This window comes from Ammospiza caudacuta, chromosome 3 (assembly GCF_027887145.1).
Source record: "Ammospiza caudacuta isolate bAmmCau1 chromosome 3, bAmmCau1.pri, whole genome shotgun sequence".
In the NCBI taxonomy this organism is placed as follows: Eukaryota; Metazoa; Chordata; class Aves; order Passeriformes; family Passerellidae; genus Ammospiza; species Ammospiza caudacuta.
Genome location: NC_080595.1, coordinates 68,908,757 through 68,928,822, shown reverse-complemented (window position 1 = coordinate 68,928,822; position 20,066 = coordinate 68,908,757). Strand labels below are relative to the sequence as shown.

The following is a 20,066-nucleotide window of genomic DNA, read 5'->3' as shown; positions in this document are numbered from 1 at the left end:
ATACTGACAGACATTGATGAGGTCCCCTCAGACATCTCTCCTCAAGGCTGAACAGACCCAGCTCCCAGAGCCTTTTGTGCTCTATTAAAAATATCTATTGGTCTAAGTTCACAATTTAAAACAGATTTCAATTCTTCACCCAACTTTTAAACTCAATTCCAACATGGTTTGAAAAATAAACTAACACCTTGAATATCAAGTTTTCCAAATTGATTTGGCTTCTGTGTTTGCATATGGAAATGTTCCCTTAAAACAGGCACATAGCAAATGAAAATGTTTCTTGCATTTTCTTAAAAGGGATTAAAACCACTGGTTCTGGATCCATGCATTTCAACTTTTATGTGAAGACATTTACAATGAACTATAAAAATAACAACTCAAAATGGAGAACTTACAAAGGGATTCTGAGCAATGAAGAAAAGGTAAGGGAAAGTGGGAAGGGTAGGAAAACACAAACCAATAATGCCTATGCTGTCTTGACATTGAAGGGCAAGCTTTCACTGTCAAGAATGATTAGGAGTTTCAAACTTGTCTAGACTTGGGCTGTCTTCACCAGTGTAATTTATGGCTGCAGAGCAGATAGTGAGCTTGTTGAAACAAGGAAGTTATCCAGGGATTGGTGGAGCTGTGGGACACACGCAGGGAGGCATGTGTATGTCTGCACCCTTCTTTTAAAAAAGTGCTGTAACTAGAGCTGTACAGCAGCTGTTGGGGCACGTCCTTTGCTCAGCTCAGTGTTTGCCCGTGCCAGGGATGCTGTTGGTATGGCACCAGCAAAGCTGAGGATCAGCTCCCAATGCATTGGGATGGTCAATCCACCTCCCCCTGCCAAATGAAACAACCCCTCCAGTGAAGGGCAGAGCTGCTGGTGCAGTTTGTCTGGAAACATTTTCCCCTGAAACCTTCATGTTTTCTTTCGAACAAAAGAAATCCCAAAAGCCTTCCTCCCTGTCCCCACAGTGTTCAAAGTCAGACCCATCCTTCCTGAGGGATCTCAGCTGGCCTCAGGAGAAGGCTCTACTGTCCTCAGCGCTGATGGCAGTTTTTGAAAACTTGGCAGAGCTGAAGAGAGATTTCCTGCTGGCTCTGCTTTTCTTAGCTTGCATGGCAAGGAATTTCCAACATTAATGGTGTTAATATTTTTTAAAATGTTAAACTGAGGGGATGTTGGCCCAAAGAGTGACAAATCAGCCTAGTAGTGGGTGAACTGCAAAGGCTTAGCTATTTAAAATATGCAGGCTTGCAGTTTCCCACAGTGACTTGTTGTATACAAATATCCTTTGAAAGTATTATATAGTCTTAGTTTCAGCTAAGGTGCATGACAGAACCTGCCCCATCAGAACCCTATATGGCCTGACAATTTATCTAAGATATGCTGAGCTCACTTCTCTGTCTCATCAGGCTTTTAAGTTTTCCTAAATCATGCTGAAGCATCTCCAAGAACTAATATTGCAAGGATGGTTATTCTGCACAAGGGGCTGAGCTGATTCTGGGTAATAATATATAAATGCAGTGACAACTGTGTACTTAATAGTCATTCTTCAAGTTTGATATAGAAAACGGACCATTTTACTAAAATGTCTAGGAATGGTTCACTTCAGGATTTTCCTTTTTATGTTTCTATCCACTATTTCCAAGAAAGGGTGCTGCAGTGCTCTTAAATAAAAAATGATACCAGCATACATTAACTGGGAATTCCACAGTATTGAAACGGTGATAATCTTTCTCCTCCAAGCTAACAGAAAAATGTGATCATCTGGCACAACTAAAACGATTATTTCTTTCCAGAACTCTCAATTCCTGAAATCTTGTGGCTGAATCCCAGGTTATCAGTGTGTTAGTCTTAGGATGAAAATCTTTGAAGCTGGATGTCAGGAGCACTTTGAGGAAAGAGGCTTTTAAAGCAGGGCAGACAACGTGTGTGCCCCTTTTGTTGCAGGTGTTCCAAGGCAACTCCAACGCCGGTGACGTGGTGCGCAATAACTTCATCCCTCCCATCGTGGCCCGTTACGTGCGGATCATCCCTCAGAGCTGGAACCAAAGGATAGCCCTGAAGCTGGAGCTGATGGGCTGTAGAATAATGCCAGGTATGGGGTCAGCAGCAGTGCGTGGTGCCTCTGAAGCCCCCTGTGCTGCCCAGTGCCACTGATGTCCCCTCCTCTCTTGCAGCTAACAGCTCCTTCACGCATTCCATGTGGCAGAAACCGAGTCAGAGCACAGAAACCTCCCTTGGGAAAGAAGACAGGACTGTTACAGAGCCCATCCCCTCCGAAGAAACTAGCTTGGGTAACACTACCTAGTGCTGCATTTTCTCGAGGATGCATCATGTCTTCAGCCCAGTCTGAGTGAACTTTAAACTTTCTCACAAATCAAAACTTTTATTTTCCCTTCAGACTTTAAAAATGACAGAGAGAAGAGGGAGGAGCAATAGGTTCTTTTTGTCTTAAGGCACAGAAAGAGATTGAAAGCCTTAATTTTCCTTGATGTGTTAAACATTGGGCTTTGGTTTCCCTGTCATATTGGTTGATTTGCCATGCTTGGTGGGTGGCTCAAGGGAATACAGTGAGCACTCAGCAGCAATTTTTGGGAGAGTTCTTCCTCTCTCTCATCCTGTATTTTAGAATTTTTTAGTATGTGAAGTAGTTGTCTCACTAAAGTGTTATCTTCTCTCCAAACAACCCTGACTCCTTCCAGAGTGAGTTCACAGCTGAAAGCAGCATACAGCAGTGCCTGATTGTGTAATTAAACACTCTTCCATAATGCCTGTGTTTATGGGGGCTCAGACAACCTTAATTTGTGTAATTCTCCCTGAATTTGCAGTCTTCATCCTTTAATGTTGTGGAGCTAACTTCATAGACTTTAAAAAGCAAACAAACAAAATTTGGTGCTTATACTGACTGTTTGGTGGGCTCATAGCCAGGCAGGAATTGCCAGACCCACTGTACCAAATGCTACTACCCATTAGGTAGCTGATAGTTGTAGAAATGCCTCTGTGAAAAAAACAAGTTGCAAGAAGCAATCAGTGGAAGAAAAAATTCTGAAACTGCTTGCCAAGAGCAAGCAAGCTCTGTTCATCTGTGCAGCGGTAGGAGTAAACCATATCCATGTTCACTGAAAATGAAATCTACTGAGATTTCATCTGCTAAATTGTAAATACCCTATGGACACTTGTACTGCCTTATTCTCCCAGTTGGCAAGTGTCTGTGGAAACAGGGAACAGCACGCTCCTGACACAAGAGCCACCCCACTTCTAATTTTCAAATCCCTGCTCTAAAGAATTTTGTGTTAGAATTTAACAGTGGCTAAACAGGTTTTCCCTAGGTTCCCTCTTGGAAATCTTTGAGCTATTTTGACTGAAATGTTTCAGCCAGTTCAGCATGAGCCAGATACTTGGCATGTAAAATTGCAGTCTCCTTTAGCAGATTTATAAGCAACTGCAAACAGAGTGTGTATGAGTGGCTTTTTTAAAGTCATCTAGTGTGTAATAAGAAAGAGCTGTTCTTTGTAAGGATGCATATAGCTGCCAAGTGTAACTCTTGAGAAAGTATATTCAACTATTTTGTTTCAACATTGTTCCACACGGGTCCATGGCATCCAACCATGGCTGAGGATTGTCTTTTAGTTTTACTGTTGTACATTTTCATGCTCTCCTCAAGAAGCATTCCTGCAACATTATCTACCTCTTGCTGTAGTAAAAATTGCCATCTTTGGAGAAATTTACCTTTTAAACTTTTATGCCTTCTTTTTTTCTCATGCAGGTTTAAAGCTCACAGCTATAATTGTCCCCATCTTCATCGTGCTGTTTCTGTTCCTGTTCTCTGGAATTTGCATCTGCGCAGCCCTACGCAAGTAAGATACTGGTGTTTGTGAAAGGAGGCATTGGTGGGTACCTAGCTAGCCTGTCCAGCTCCATGCCCTCTTTCCAGAGCCTCCTAACCAGAGAGCTGGGAATTGATCCTGTTTGTCAGTCTTTCTTTTAAGTAGAACTCAGTGCTGAGGGTACCCACTGCAGGGTTTAAATTGTAGCACACATGGGGAATCCCTTCTGACAGAACCACAGGCTACCATGCAGATTATAAATTAAACCAGGAGGAGCTGGTGCATTCATGGACATTGTAAATTATATTTCTTACTGTATGCCTCCCCTAGTCAAGAGAAAAATGAAGGTAAAGCAGGTCAGAACTGTGCATAACCAGCTGCTCCCTTCACCCTACATATACCCACATGCATTGAGGTGTAAAGCTATCAAAGATAGGATACTTACCACATCAAAACCAAATAAAAATGCAGTGAAGGGAAGGAAGATTTGAGCTATCTATCTGGATAATTTTCTTTTATTTCCCTCCTCTTGTGTTTCTGCTTCCCAGTCCCTTAAGTTAGAGCACTTACCCTAGCAGGCTGGAAGCAGAGCTCTGCTCTGTGGAGTCACACATACACTGGTGCAAGCAGCTAAAATGAAGCTATTTCATCTCACAAGACTGAGGACTGGAAGAATCACTGCTAGCTGTGCTTCCTGCTAGATGCCCATTCCTATGAACCTGCACTTGCATGTTGAACCAGGAAATGCTTCTGTCAGCAGATGGGGATTTGGAAGTGTAAGCAATGCTCTGGTGTTGCTGTTTCATCACCAGAGCTGAGTATATGTGATACTGGATTCCCAGTAAATCTATAAAATAGCCAAAGAATTCAGAAGAGCAGACCCAAACATAGCCCAGAGTGACACATCTAGACATAGACACATCAAACTGGTGAGTGCCAGCCCTGGAAATTTGAACACCAGCACTCACAAGTTGCACATAGATGGAGAAGAAAAGAAAATGTCAAAGTGCTGGTTTGCTTGCCTAGTTCTAGTTAACAACAACCTCCAGGAACTCAAAGTGAAGCCTTGTCCTCAGCCACTAAATAAAAAGGCTCTGCTGGAGCTAAGGCATGAAGCTGAAAGTACTCATGTTTATAAACCCTTTCCTCTCCTCACAGGCGAGAAGCCAAAGGACTTTCTTATGGATTATCCAGTACTCAGAAATCAGGTTAGTGGAGAATCATGCACTTTGCCCTGTCCTGTCCACTGGGCAAGCAGGAAGGGGTTTATGCAGCTAAGCATTTAATGCTTGTGAAATAGCATCCACATTTCCTCATTCAAATTCACCTCTTCATACAAGGGAAACAGCAAATGATAGTCCCACTTGTGTCATCCTAGCACAGTGCCCTGAGAAACAATATAATTTGGTTTCTATGACAGAAAGGCAATTAACAAAAGATCTATTATACAGAGTGCATAAATTAGCATGTAAGAGTGCTCCCAGGTGCCCTTCTTTTCCTTCCCACTTCCAAAATACCTATTTTGCAGAAAATTGCTGCTTTTCTTTTCTTTTCCCCACAGCAGAGGGGATTGCCTTTCTCTAAGAGAGCAAGAGGTAATAATTTTTTATGGCTTGAATATTTTTTTTTCACTGCGCTCCCTGGCTCAAAGTGTATTTATAAAGCCTAAGAACAGTGAGCTGTATTGAATGAGGGATTGGCTTGGCACACTGCTTTAGAAGATGACTACAAAAATATTTTCTTTGTCTTGCTCAATAACATTTTCTAGAGTGGGGTTCCCATCAGCTTGGCAGTTGGGGTGATTTTCCTGGCCAACCAGTTCCATCGAGGAATATCCTTCTGAAACTCGGCTTTCCACAAAAAACCCAAACCACTGAGCACTTCATATGTCTCTTGACAAGTCTCTTGCAACAGCTCAGCTCCAAAATTTCATCCCTCAGTAGGTGCTGACATCAGTGAAAGGAATGCTGTTACCCACTGCAGCTCGCCCTCATTAGAAAATTAATTTGTACTTAACGTCATATTTGCTAATATGATTTTTCAAGGTCACATCATAATCCTTTCTCACTTGCTAATGAGGACAAATCCCAAGAAACTGGAGATAGCCTCTTATCCAGTCAGTTCATTTGTTGTGTGTCTGCTTCATAAATCAAGCTCCTAAGCCCCTGTGAGCCAGGCTTGGGCCTTGCAAAGCTGTGAGTCAAGCTCACCTCTCCCCAGACCTCCTGGCGCAGGCTCCAGCAAGTCCCTGACACTGTGGATTTTTTCTTTTCTGTCTCACAAGGATGTTGTGAGAACAAGTTAATTGATGAGTGCAGGTGCTCAGATACCCATGAATCAGAAGCCACACTAATCCACTGCAAAAGGAGAAATTTTAAGCATTATTTTTGCCACATATTCAATGCCTAAACATAACTGACTTAAAGTTGGTATTTTATCAATATATTTTGTTAAGGCATCACTGTAGGCACCTACAGAGTTTGAGCCCTTCTTGCCAAAAAATCTTATATAAACTTGGAAATCCCAGTTGATGATTCACTTCTTCCTTCACCCTCCATATTCAGGGGGCTTTTTTTGAACAAACAGCCCATTTTAGTCATGTTTTTAAACTATTTCAATATATTGACAGCAATGAGTATACCGAAAATTAAACTTGCTGGTAAGTCTTCTGATTCCAAGCATTTAACTTGCTGATAAGCCTTCTATTTTAATTTCTTTTTCACAGGTTGTTGGAAACAAATCAAGCAGCCCTTTACCAGACATCAGTCAACCGAATTTACCATCAGCTATAATAATGAGAAGGAGACACCACAAAAGCTGGATCTGGTCACCAGTGACATGGCAGGTAACAGCTCTCCCCCTCGGATCCATCCCTCTTGCTCTGTGTGCAGAGCCAGTAACAGGCAGAGGGATGGCCCAGCAGTGTGACAAACTTCAACTCTCATGCAAACTGAGTCTCAGGAACAGATTTATTTATGTTCATCCCAAATGTATAGTGAAACAGCTATAAATATATTAGGGAGGGAAAGGCCCACTGTTTTGGAATTTTGTTTTCGTGGAGTTGTTGGAAAAATTTCCTGACTCTGACATAGTTGCAGCTGAAGGTACTGATGGAAGGCACTCAGGCATGGATGAAGTGCAAGAATGTGCCTGGGATAGGATTGCTTCCCTTTGCTGACTAATTTTTGTGTTTCTATTTAAACACAAGTGTCTCTGGAAATGGAACAGAATATGATGCCCCTTGCTGCTGATCAAATAGAAAAATTATTTAGTTGGTTTATGGTGGGATTTCATGCCTAGCTGGAAGTTGTGCTCAGATCCCTGTGCAGCTTTCCTGAACTATCTGGGAGGTGAGGCCTCCTGAAGAGCGGGCAGGTAGATGAGAGGGAAGAAGTGAGCCAACCACAGCATTTCTTCCTGTGTTACTTTGGCTCCAGGTCACTGTTTGGATAGAGCAAATCCCAATGAAAGAGCATCAGTACTATTTGCATCCCAAAGGGATGATTTTTTAATTCATCCTCTTAGCACATCTTATCCCTGCCTAGTCTAGTCTGTCTGGTAAGGCTAGTGAGACCAGCCATTTCATGGGATCAGTGATCAGCACTCTTGAAGAAAGATTAGTTTCCTGTTTCCAGCCTCCAGACCTTAGAAATTCCTTAGAATTTCTTCATTGTGTTTGGCAGAGAAATACATTTAAAAAACAAATGGATGGTTACTGTAATTCTATATGGTGCTGCTCTCAGTATCTTTCAAAGACAGTTTCAATCCTCTGTAGGAACTTTCAATATAAATGTGCAGAGACCTATAAAACAGCTTTAAGGAAAAAGAACGAATAAAGGTTGCTCACAAAATATGGTTTTTTGGTTCCCTGGCCATGTCTGGGAAGTCTTTCCACCATCCCCTCCTGCTGTGTTTATGGGAAGTCTGAACTCTCAGCCTGGCTCAGGCATATTCCCAGCCTTAGCATTTCACCTGCAGTCTCCTTAAAATTAAAAAAACATTAAATAAGAACGTGGATGCAACCTAGAAATGTGCCATTTAATAATTTAATTGCAGGGAGCACACAGTTTGCATATAGATTTTCATGCTACATGGAATTCCCTCGCTTCAGACTGCCTGCTGGTTCCCAGAGGCAGCCAGGAGGAAGCCGAGATGCTCCATCCTGAGCGAGAGAGATTTCTGGGGATGGCGGCAGCGATGCTGGGGAGAGCTGCACTACTTACTTGGAGAAATATCATAACACCTTCACCCTACATGCTGAAGTTTGGGACCCAGCCAGAAACTGCCAAAAAGATTCACAGGACATATGGGATCGAATTCGACGCTCATGTCAGCTGAACCGCGATGCCAGAACAGAAACCGAGCTAACTTCTTCACGCCTGCGTGCAAACGCCACACTTTAGCAGTGTCATTTACTAGAGCTGTTCAGGCCACCCTTGGTATCTGTACGAGATTGTCACCATCGCCAAAGCGAGAAAGTTAGAACGTTCACTTTCCTCATAACAGTGTTGCTTGTTTTTTCAGAAAACCTTCTCGTTCAGACCTCCTCACATGGCAGCCTGGCACCTACCATAGCTAGAGGCACAAACACACACTTCTTGTGGCCATGTTTCCTCCATCTCGCTCCTTGCTCCTGCTCAGCCCTTAGGCCAGCTCTGTCCCTGCCCTCCCCCTTGACTGGGTGACTGCCCAGTCCCTCCAGCAGCACCATTCCCGCTTCTCCCCCCAAGCTCATCCCCCCTGGCACGCCTGCAGCCGTGCTGAGCTGGCTTAGCACATTTCACACTTCCATTGACTCTCTTGGCTGCCGTTTTGCCTAACTTCATCCTTCTTGTCAGTCAGCTGCTGTGAGATGCCTTTTAAATAAAGCCGGCTCGTTAAGAATCCTCTGGGCATTTTAATTATTCCAAAAGTGGAACACTCATTTTGGAGAACTTCTTGCTTGTGGATCTTCATGCAGTGTCCTTTGTCCAGTTTGTTGTTAATGTTTTGTTGACCTCACTCTTTTTTAGGGCTTTCAAGTATACTCCAGAAATGTTAATTTATTTGGGGGGTAGGTAGGGAAAGGGAGGGAGAGAGTAGAAAAAGAGGTGGCAGATTGGAGCTTCTCTGTGGAAAAGCTTCTGCCATGTTCTGCAACTCTTGCTCGCTGAAGGAGGTTACAGGATCAGTGCTGGGGAAAGGTTTCCTCACATCCCTAAAAACCACACTTTTGATACAAAAACAGAGTAGCTTTTCAACATAAAATACCTATCTGTGCATAAGTATTATATACATAAGATAACCAATCTGTGCCTAACTGAGCATTTCATGCTTCCTTGTAGATTATCAGCAGCCTCTCATGATCGGAACCGGGACGGTAACACGCAAAGGATCTACTTTTCGCCCCATGGACACCAAAGAGGAGGGAAGAAGGGGGAGTTCTGAGTTTGAAAATCACTATCACTGCCCTCACAGAGCTAACAGGCACGAATATGCTCTGCCCCTGACCAGCCAGGAGCCCGAGTACGCCACCCCCATCATAGAGCGGCACATAGTAAGAGAAGGCAATTTCCCCCCTGAGAACGGCTACAACGTTCCCGTCGCCTCGTCTCAGCTACACTCCCTTACCGCTGGCAGCTTCTCCAGTTCCTGCAAAACCGACACCAGGAACGGAGACTATCAGACACCCCAGAGTGTCATAAACTACGACAAACCCAAAGTTAATGGTGTTGTGACCTCCGTGAGCTACAGCACAGACTACCAGAAGCCCCAGCAAACTGCTCTGGGGGGCGAGGGGTACTCCACGCCCAGAGACTGCCTGAAGCCCATCAGCCAGACAGCAATGACAGCTCTCTTGTGATCTGCCGAGCAGCAGCGGCACGGTGCGCAGGAGCGTCGCTGCACAGCTTTCTGAAGTGAAAACAGAGTTTGGAGGGGCTCTGCTGTGGGAGGCAGAAGGCAAACAAGCCCTGTGTACATAATATTGCTGTCTTGCTGGGTTCTGACATCTGAAGAAAGCATATGCTGTTTATCACTGTTTATAGCAAGAGAGATGTTATCAGTGAAGACTGTACATCTTATTTTCTGTAACTGATCTCAGTGCTCCGTTTGCAATGTGTGCAATTTGTACATAGCTTTTATTTAAGGAGAATTTCTTAGGTTTCCTTTTCACCTGGGGGTTTGAAAGGATTGCAGGAATGACTATTTAAGAAAAACAGTCCTCTTTTTCCATCTTTATTTTACCTGCTGCTGTACTGGCAGCTGTAAATGGTGTATCTTATGGTTGTGTTGATTCATCTCCTTTCCTATGATAACTAAAGATAGGGCTGTAGTTCTAATTGGGAGGATAGAAGTTAAACTTCTTGCTGCATAATGTGCATGAGAGAAGGCAGCTGAGTATTTAAATACTGTGCTCAAACACAACTTCCCAGCTGCTTTTTTAGCAGCAATTCTCACATGCTTGAATTTGATCTAGCATACAAGCTGAGCCCATCGAACTTGCAATTCATGTTAGAAAACAGGTAGAAAGGCTGAAACTGGTTTTGGGTTCAAGCCATGGTTATCATTCCACAACAGGAAAAAAAAAGAAAAAAAAAGAAACCAAACCAAAAAAACAGAACCAAACAACATATCCAATACCAGTTAATCTGGAGAAGTTACTTTAATTTTTTTTTATTTAGGAAGTGTGTGTGCAACCAAAATGTGAATTTACAGCTGAGAACTCAGTGCTGTTCTTTTGCTGCTAAAACTTTAAGAAAATTTGTTCCTTGGCACAAAGCAGCAAACTTCCGGAACTCTTCATTTTTCCACTAGGTATTTTTCTGTCTTTGGGTTACTGTTGCAGTTAAATTTGCAAGACAGCACATCAGCACTGTTGTTTTTGAACAGATTTTCTTTTGCAGCTAATGTTTCCCTTAGTTGTGTTTTCAGACAAACTTGAAAAAGCTTGGGATTGGGTGCAATGTGTCGCACAGTAGCTGGCTCCTCTTTCAGCAGGGGCAGCTTTGGAGCAGAGCAGCTTCTGGTCATGACTGGGACCGTCCACTGCCCCTCTACCTCCAGTGCTTGGGGCATTTCTTTGTATTCAAAAGCTTGTCCTAAAATGCCAAGAAGCAATGTACTTCTGTGAAGAAAGAATGGTGCTATGCTTAAAGCACAAGGTTGGGAAACGAGACCAGTAAAACCTGAGCTCTGGGAAAGCCGCTCTTTGAAGGCCCTCCCTTTATTTCCTTGTACATAAACAGGATGATTTGCCAAGGATGTGCTGAAGATTGCTCAGTCTGTTCGCAGAGTGCTTTCAGACCTCTGGGTGGGAAGTGCTGTCAGAGCACAGACTGGCTGCAGTGGTACTGCTCACAAATACTACTGACTCCGGCCAGACTCGAACTTCAGGCCAGCTCTGGGTGGGTTCCTTGCATACCCCTGTTTGCAGCCTCAGGCGGTGCCGTTCCCCCGCGCTGCCGCACCGTGCATGCAATTCCCGTGCAGAGAGAAAGAGTCAAGGTAACCTCGTAGCCTTCCTGTGTTTGCTGTCTATACAGTTTCTGTGAAATGTCTAAAACACCTCAGGTCCTGAAGTGAAACAGCAGCAGCCTGTTTGTTAGACCGAGCTGGGCGGTGTTGTTTACCTTCTGTTGTTTACATGTCTGTGTAAATAAAGAACACTGGTATTTGTAAATCAGCCACACAGGCCTGCCACTTAACTCAGTGACTCGATTATCGCTGCACGCCCACTCCCGCCACACACCCTGCAGGGTGACAAGGAAGTGCTCCTCACGCCCTGCAAAAGTGCCAGTTGCGCTGCTGCAATCCACGGCTCCAGTGTGACAGGCTAAAAAAAAGATCCTCTCAGTGCCCCATTTAGCCCAGATTTTCTGTCCGTGAGCTCTAGAGAAGAAGAACCCACAAACAAACTCCTGCGGCAAACCCCGCTGCAGGACGCGTATGATTGAGAAAAGGATGAGGGTGCCCTCCTGATGAGCTTGAAACCAATCCTCTGCCCACACAACTAATTAGCCTGGCTTGTCACTTGACAAACAAGTCAGTAATCAGGCCTACTCCCCACCTAATGAGGCAGCTAAGGAACACAGCAATGCAAAGGGACCAGGCAGCAGATGACACCACTTGTATTATAATGAACTTTTTGCATATTTCTGCCACATGCTTGGCACACCTGCAGCATGGTACAAGTGTCAAAAGCTTCTTAGCAGCATCTGCCCATTTCTGCTGTCATTCAAACCCTGATTTAGCCTAATGGAAAGTTTGGTCTCAATTTGCACCTTGCCTTCATCCCCACCCCCGTCAAAAGTAATCCAACACACCTGCAAAGCTGGGTTAAAATAGATCCCCAAACACCATCGGCCTCCTTTCACAGTGGCTTAGTGCTTACAGGGACAGAGGCAGCACATCTCCTGGTCACTGCCATGGTGCTTCATGGTTCACATCTGAGTGAATGCTGTGTGTGGTTAACACTAAAAGCCTTGGGCTTAGGAAATTTTTAGCAACCGTAGCAGCAGATATGTGAGGGAACTTCCTACACTGCACCTCTCTATCCTAATGGTCGTACAGATACCAAATCCTGGTGAAGCAATGAAAGAGGATTGCCTGAATCTTATCAGTGCCAGTGCCCATCCTCATGTGCATCCTCTGGATGGCTTTTTACACGCTAATACATCAAACTCCAGCTTGTCTACATCAGCCTGTCCTCACTGCCAAAGGCAGATACAGGTATAGCACAGGCAGCCTTACAAAACATCGCAGGTTTAAAAACCTTTTGTTCCACAGTGAAGGTTAGAGTATGCACCATTCTGGGATGTTTCCACACTCAGAAGGCCAGTTAGCTCTGCACCTCTCTCCAGCATCTGTGGAGATTCTGTGAGAGCAGAGTGATCCTCTGGTGAGGGGAGACTTTCAGTGGTGTTTTGATACCAAACTTCTTCCCTGAGCTGGCACTCCCAGTGGGTTGGAACAGAAAAGCCAAGCCAGAGTCCACAAGAAGGTTAAATATTAACTGCTCCTGGCACTTAGCACCTGCCTGTGCCATTGCTATTGAGAGCAAATCTCTGACTTTGCCTGTTAACTGCAGGTCTGACTGAGGGAACTGAAGGAGGTGGCTCTTGAGGTAAGAAAGTGTAAAAAATGGTGTCAGCTACCTACAACTCAAACCAAAAAAAAGACAACATACATTTCCAGCTGGTGCCTTATATTTAAAACACAAAAAAAAAAAAAATCCAAATAAAACACAGGAAGTTGGATTCTAATCATTAGAAGCAGCTTGTGAATCCCATGGCTGGTCTGCATCATTGGCATGGCTAAAGCCTGGGAAGATTAAGTTTTTAATACAGACTTCCTTCAGATTTTTCCCACTGACTGCCAAAGAACTGGCAGTCCTTCACTCCATGGGCAGATTTTAGTGGAACCCTGTCTGAAGCACAAAACATTACCTAGACAGGATGGGAATATCAGGCTATAGGTCCCATTACAGGAGAAGATACCTAACTGTAGTTACCTGTTTGGTAGATCACTATCATTAAACCAAAAGTGAAAAAATGAAGAGAGTTCTAAGAAGGGAGTCTGTCTTCTCAAAGCAGTCCTGCAGGATCAGATGTCCACTGAAAAGTAACCTTGTAGAAATCCATCTGTGTTTTTCTGTCCACCCTCTCTCCAAAATCTGGTAAGCTTTGCTCAGCAACTGGGCTTGTTAAAGGCTCCTCAGCCTGTAATCAGGCCAGACCAAAGGAATGACAAGGTTATGTTGTTGCATTCCTTTTTCCTTAATTTTTTCCATAATAAAAATTGTGTACTGCCCTTTTCTTTCCAATGTCAGCTATGATGTAAGTTTGTACTGACCTCCAGCCTGCACTGTGATTAGTACAGTGTGAAAGCAGAATTTACCATTTCATTTAAAACTCATCAGTGTTGTTGATACCTACACTGAAAATTACCCTGCCATGGCTGTGTGGGGTTAACAAGACTACCAGTGCAATCCCTGTGAATTATTGAAGATAGGGTGAATTTCACAGAACATACTTATTTAAAAGGAAGGTGCCATTTCTGCACAATCAGTTTCAAACTTTAAATAGAAACCTCTCTTGAGGGCTTCCTTTTTTTGAAGCCCCCTTCCTCCCCCCGGTACAGTCCTACAATCCATTAAGGACACGCGACAAGGAGTCAGATAAAGTATTTCTAAACTAAATAAAGACAAGAGGGAAGACATCCTTAGTTGGAGAAAATTCCTGCTACCCATGATAAGGAGGATGCCTCACATCTAACTTTCTGTGCTATCTCATTGTATAGTCTGGACATGAGAATTTGGAGACCTTCATTCAAACGTCACCAATTAGATTGGGCTTTGCCTCACATAAGTGCCTGTAAGTCCTGAGAAACCTTTGCCACCTTCAGTAGGCAAAGGTTATTTAGTAACCTCTTGTCCTGGGCTGAGTTAATTCATTACTTCGACACTCACACCACAGCTACTGCTCTGCCATGTGACATCCAAGAGATTATCATCCTGTTTATTTTTGTATAGTCACAAGTATGTAAAAGAGAAATCCAGGAAGGAGACAATCAAGTTAAAGCACAATATTTTTTGCCATGGTAAAAAATGAAAATCAACAAATATGACATTGTAGTGTTACTAAGGCATTTGTGCCCTGAATAATTACCCTGAACTGACCTCAAGAATCCATAATTTTTATTAGACACAGAATTTTTAACAGACTTTACTGGAAAAGTTCCCTTGTATTATTAATGTATTAATAATCTGTATTATTGGCTAACCCAAAGAGGAACAGTACCCTGAATATCCAGCACTTCCTCCTACTAAATCTGAGCTACCAAAAAAAAAGAGAAAACTTACAAACATAACAAATTATTCAAAGCTTGTAACAGTCTCTCAGCCAAATCAGATGACAACAGACAATAATAGACTTTGAAAACACATGTATGTTGCCTACTAGAAGGCAGGCAAAAAGGTAGGGAGGCAGCCAAAATTGTAGGCTGAAGAGAAACACCAAGATCAACTTAAAACAAACAATATAGAAACACACAGCAATGGGTGATGCCTGAGCTGTGACGGGGAAGTCACCAGAAGTCTTGCTCCATGAGGAGTGGCAGATAGCAGAGAAGATGGTGATGCTTGCCATAAAACAAGGGCAGAAAAGACCCAGACAGTAATATTACCCACCACCCTGCCCATGGTCTGGACAATTTAACCCTCTGAGCATATCCTAGAAACCAGTCTTTACAAATGTGTTTTGTGCATCTTAATTTCTCTGGCCCAGGCAAACACCATTTTGCAGATGGGCGAACTGAGATAGACAGATATGCTGCCACCTGTCCAGAGCTGTAGCAACAAATCAAACCTATCCAAAAATGCCAAGGCCTCTGAAAACACCAACCACAAACCTGTGAAAAGTCCTCTGTCAAGCAGGGAAAGACAGGGGCGATAAAGACTAAGACGAGCTAGCAGACCTCACTTGAAGAGGCAGCTTTTCTTCACATCTATGGCTAAGCTTTTTATCCTTAAGTGACACCATCTGTTCTGACAGACAGTTTTATAAAATTTGAATAAGGTGACCTGGATAAAGCATGCCTGTTATATGGACATGCCGGTGTCATGTGTGGATGTGGAAAGGTTGTGGATGGTTCACGCATGAAGCGCTTTCAGTGTCTCATCATAAAAGGCCACACAACCTTTTCTGACACGCCACAACACAAAGTGAGCCATGCTTTTGATAACAATGCTGCAATGAGTTGTCTACTATCTTACAAAGACCTTGCAGATGGCATTCACCCTCCTATAAGTATTCATGTATATAGGTAACTTTTTAACATATGAAGTCATGGTCCATCCTGCTGCTTTTATAATTCAACCGCATGACTGCACAAAGACCAGCACCAAGGAGATATTTATGTCTCTGCTGACAGGTCTAGTGATCACCTGGCTAATGACAACAAACAAGGCCTGCAGGCTGGACTGTCATTGGGTGGTCTCTGGAAAGGAGCACCAGTAAAGAAAAGACAATGGTGGGTCAATGTGAACTGACCTTCCTCTTTCTCCAGTCAAGGGGCTTCTGTCTGAACATGGACTAGAGCAAAACACAACTGTCATGTCCTTTTTTCCCTGCTTCTCCTCACCTGTCATGACCATGGGCAAAGATTCCAGGAATGTGACAAGGCTGGTTCTGTATCATGGTTGAAGGGCACTGGTGAAGCACAGGCAGGAGTATTTACAAACCTACTTGGCATCACACTTCATGTTTTATCAGTGCATTCGGTCCCTTCTTTTGGAAAGCCTCAACCCATTCACAAACAAGAGATAAAACATTTCATGTTTGTCTCTGAGTTTGTAAGAGAGCAGAGCACTCATTTTTTAAAGTAATTGATGGGGAAAATCAAGTGGTTTTTAGCAAGTCATGAATGCAGAGCTGTATGTAATTATACTTGTCTGTGTTTATGAGTGTTTGGACATGCACTTCACTGATATATAGAGAGGACAATTTTTAAGTGTAATATGTGCCATCTGCAAACTACTTGCTACAGGATGTCAATTAGACTGGATGTTAATTATTTTAAGATTACATGTTTCTAGAAATAGTTCTAATGAATAAAGTTGAATAAAGTTGTTTTTTTTTTTTTAATTGAAAAGCCACAACCAACCAACCAAACCACAAAAAAAAAACCAACCCATGAAACACTAGGTTCTGTTTCTCAAAGGTTCATTAATGCTGAAGATTGGAAGGAAGCTGCTGCCCCCTCTTGGCACCACACACAAATGCAAGTACTTTGCACGGAAAAAGAAGATCTGGTCACAAATTGCAATTACAAAGTAATAGACAAGTTTGGAAGTGGAAAACAGCATAAAAACTGACACAGCCCCAAGTACACTTGCCTACTTACCCAGACCATTCAAGATAACTTAGTAAGATGTGGGGATCACAATACATAGAATAGCCCTGTCTTTCATTTTAAAATAAAAGTAATATGCAACCTGGAGTTAAAATACCACTTCAAATAATACTTAAAGGAGCACCCTAATTCTGCTGGCTTCCTGCATTGCCTTGTAACACCCCACATCTCTCACAACTTAGGAGAACACCTAAAGTGCCAGACAGGACAAAAAAGGAAGATCAAATAAACAGGAAAGCCTGCAGCAGCACTCATTTGACAGCTATACAGAAATCCTCCTTTATCATATATAGAAATTCAATTTCTCTGTTCCATGCCCAATCCTGCCACCCTCAGAAGCTGAGGGTACCCACTGCAGGGTTTAAATTGTAGCACACATGGGGAATCCCTTCTGACAGAACCACAAACTACCATGCAAATTATAGATTAAACCAAGAGGAGCTGGTGCATTTATGGACATAACTCAAAGGCTTCACTTCTACAAGAGGATCAGCATGGGCAACCTCTAGCAACCTTCTTCCCTGACCTTCAGCAGAAGAGTCAACAGTGGCAAACTCTCCACAGGTTGTTCCAGCAGGGATTGAATAGGGACACTCCATTTCCTATTGGAAGGGAAAGCATTCAAGTCAAGGACATTTCCAGCAGTGTAAACCCAGTGAACCAAATATGTGACTATTTCAGTTCAGCAGTATGAATTTTAATGCTTCCATTCCCTAAAGAAATTGATGACAGACAGAAACACTTGGACAACAGCAAGTGAAGTAACATTAGAAAAAATATTTTCATGGGAATCTGACTTATTTCATTTGACAGAAGTAATATCTGTGCAAATATTTAGACAGTTCATAGGCAAATTAAGATTTAATCAACAGGATTTACAGATATATTTGAAGACTTGCAGTTTTAACAGAAAAGTTACCAGCTGTCTCCCAAGCACCCCTGACTTCCAGCACTACAGACAATCAAAACATGTCTGTGAATGCCTGTACTTTCACTCTACTTGTATTTACATCTTGCTAACTTCCTTATTGAGAATCAGCCACTGAAAACCAGGCACCAGAGAGCTGATGGCCCCACAACTGATGCACGAGAAGCTGGGGAGCCAGCTAAGGCTGCAGAGCTTTTGCATTTCAAAAAGGAAACTTGAAGAAACACAGAGTGCCAAAAATTCTGAAGGGAATTGTGATCACTATCTCCACTAGAAAGTTACAAAGAAACTGTAGCCAGTTCTCCTTGGATCAATACATGGATTTTTAAAATACCTCACATAAGGGACTGGAAGAGCATACTCCTGGCAGGGCCTTCAAAACATTGGCAGCTCCAAGGTTTAACCTAGGTATAGCTGGAAAACACAAGTCTTAGCACATGAGGCAGAAGGCTGGCAAAGAATCACCAAATAATTTGGATGGCTGATTGAATCAAACACTTGTATAGAGTGTGGAAAATTTACCCAAGTTACTTCAAGTTTTCACCTAGGAATTGAAAATCCTTGCAAAATACTACTTGGCCTTTTTAACCATTTAACTCAGAAGCATCACGTCCTACACAGGAGCAGGCATCATGAGCAGATTCCCACATCTGTGGGAAGTGAACACCAGGTGAACAGAGTAGCTAGGACATGGCTACTCTGAAGCATTAAAAGCAATATGAGAAAAGAAAATCTAAAGAAATTTAATATTTCTCTTTCAAAGTCAGCATGTTTTCCACTTTTCAACTCCTTGGTTCCCTTACAACTACAAAACTTCTAAAGAATTGGGAACTGCATCCTATGGGAAAAGACACACTGGACAAGGTGATAATATTTTCCAATTATTCCAGTGTAAGTTGAAGCTTACAAAGGCAAGCTTGAAATATGTTAGCCCATTTTTTTTTCAGGCCATTGAGCCGAGGTTTTAATCAGGAAAACCAGACTTCTTACACGGATCCTAAGTCAGGACACGTTTCTCTTCCTGTCACATGTGTCTCTGGAAAAAAAAAGAAAGCAGAGGACTCTTCAGTGACCACAGTCACTGGGAGCAGCCTGTGAGCTCCTTCAGCCGGAACCTGGATCACAAAAAAATTTTGAATGATCTTTTTTGACTTCAGGTAACATAAAGAAGTAATTTCATTTCTCCTCTTTCTACCATCTTCATTCATAGCTGCCTCTATTCCTCATTTTGTTTTACAACAACTCAAGCTAGATTTCTCTCCTTTCCCTCTTCTTTCCATCTGCTGAAGTCACCCATATCTAAACCCTCCTAAAAAATTTAGAGCTAAAATATAAACAGTTAACAGTTTCAGCCCTCACCAATTGTACATTCTACATCTTTTCATCCAACATGACTCAGCCTTGTCTATTGAGACAGTTCCTACGCTCACAGCTTTCTGCCCTCTGCTTACACACTCCCAATAAATCCTTAAGCACTACCATAATTATACTACTACCAGTTATGACAGCACTGCCTTTCACTTGAGCTCCCTGCTCGTTCAGATGAACTTCATCCTTTAGGGTGAGATGACCACTGCAGTAGAGGTGAGAGATTATTTATTTTACAATATAATTTAAAACACAAAACAGACACTAAATCTGAACAAAAGGACTTAAATATCAGGACTAAAAATTGTAACTTAAAGGGAAGTGTTTCATAACTGCAGTAGAAAACTTCAAATATTTCAAAATGCATGGAAAGCAAACAAACACCAACAAAAAAAATAGAGATAAAGGGCAGTTTCCACAATTTTAGCCAAATGACTTAACCCTTTGACAGGTCTAGGCCTTTACAGCTCTTCCTAGTCAAGGGCTTCAGAATATTTATGGTATCATTATACAGTCAGAATATTTATGGTACTACTATACAGGCTTCAGTCAGTTCTGGTATTATTATACAGTCATATATGCATGTATGCAAATATTTTTTGTCTTTTAACTAAAAAAAGATTCAGCAGAAAATGCATCTCAATGAAATCTGAGACATGTCCTGTGTCTTTCAAAAAACCATATTTTGCTCTTAACTATAGACTAGACTAGATAAGAGTCAAACTCCATGTTATGTTGCTCTGGTTTCCCCCATATTAGCTTTTTGGCCAGGCGTGAACTACACTCTTAACAGACAAAACCACACACATCGTTGTGTCTTTATTATGTACAAAAAGAGAAGAAAATGAAATACAACTCTGAATTAGGTGCAGAAATCACTGCAATGCAGAAGAGTGTGTTTATTTACAGTCTAATAAAAATATATTCAGCTTAGCTAGGTGTATACATATTTTGCAAAATGCTCTATCTGCTACAGAAATGAGAGTAACCCATAATGTAATTATGTTTGAACAAATACAATAAATATCTGTATTTTGTTTGATACAACTGTGGATTAACA

At 42.4% G+C, this 20,066-nt stretch overlaps 1 protein-coding gene across 1 annotated transcript in view; it reads left to right on the top strand.

The window, feature by feature from the left end:
* DCBLD1 (discoidin, CUB and LCCL domain containing 1) overlaps positions 1-11,404 on the top strand; it is a 46,033-nt gene extending 34,629 nt beyond the window's left edge. The window contains 7 exon segments of the mRNA XM_058802105.1: positions 298-422; positions 1,940-2,087; positions 2,170-2,286; positions 3,759-3,849; positions 4,978-5,027; positions 6,545-6,664; positions 9,144-11,404. Of these exon segments, the coding sequence (XP_058658088.1) occupies positions 298-422; positions 1,940-2,087; positions 2,170-2,286; positions 3,759-3,849; positions 4,978-5,027; positions 6,545-6,664; positions 9,144-9,661 (1,169 nt within the window). The 3' untranslated portion in view covers positions 9,662-11,404.
* The last annotated feature ends 8,662 nt before the right edge of the window (positions 11,405-20,066 follow it).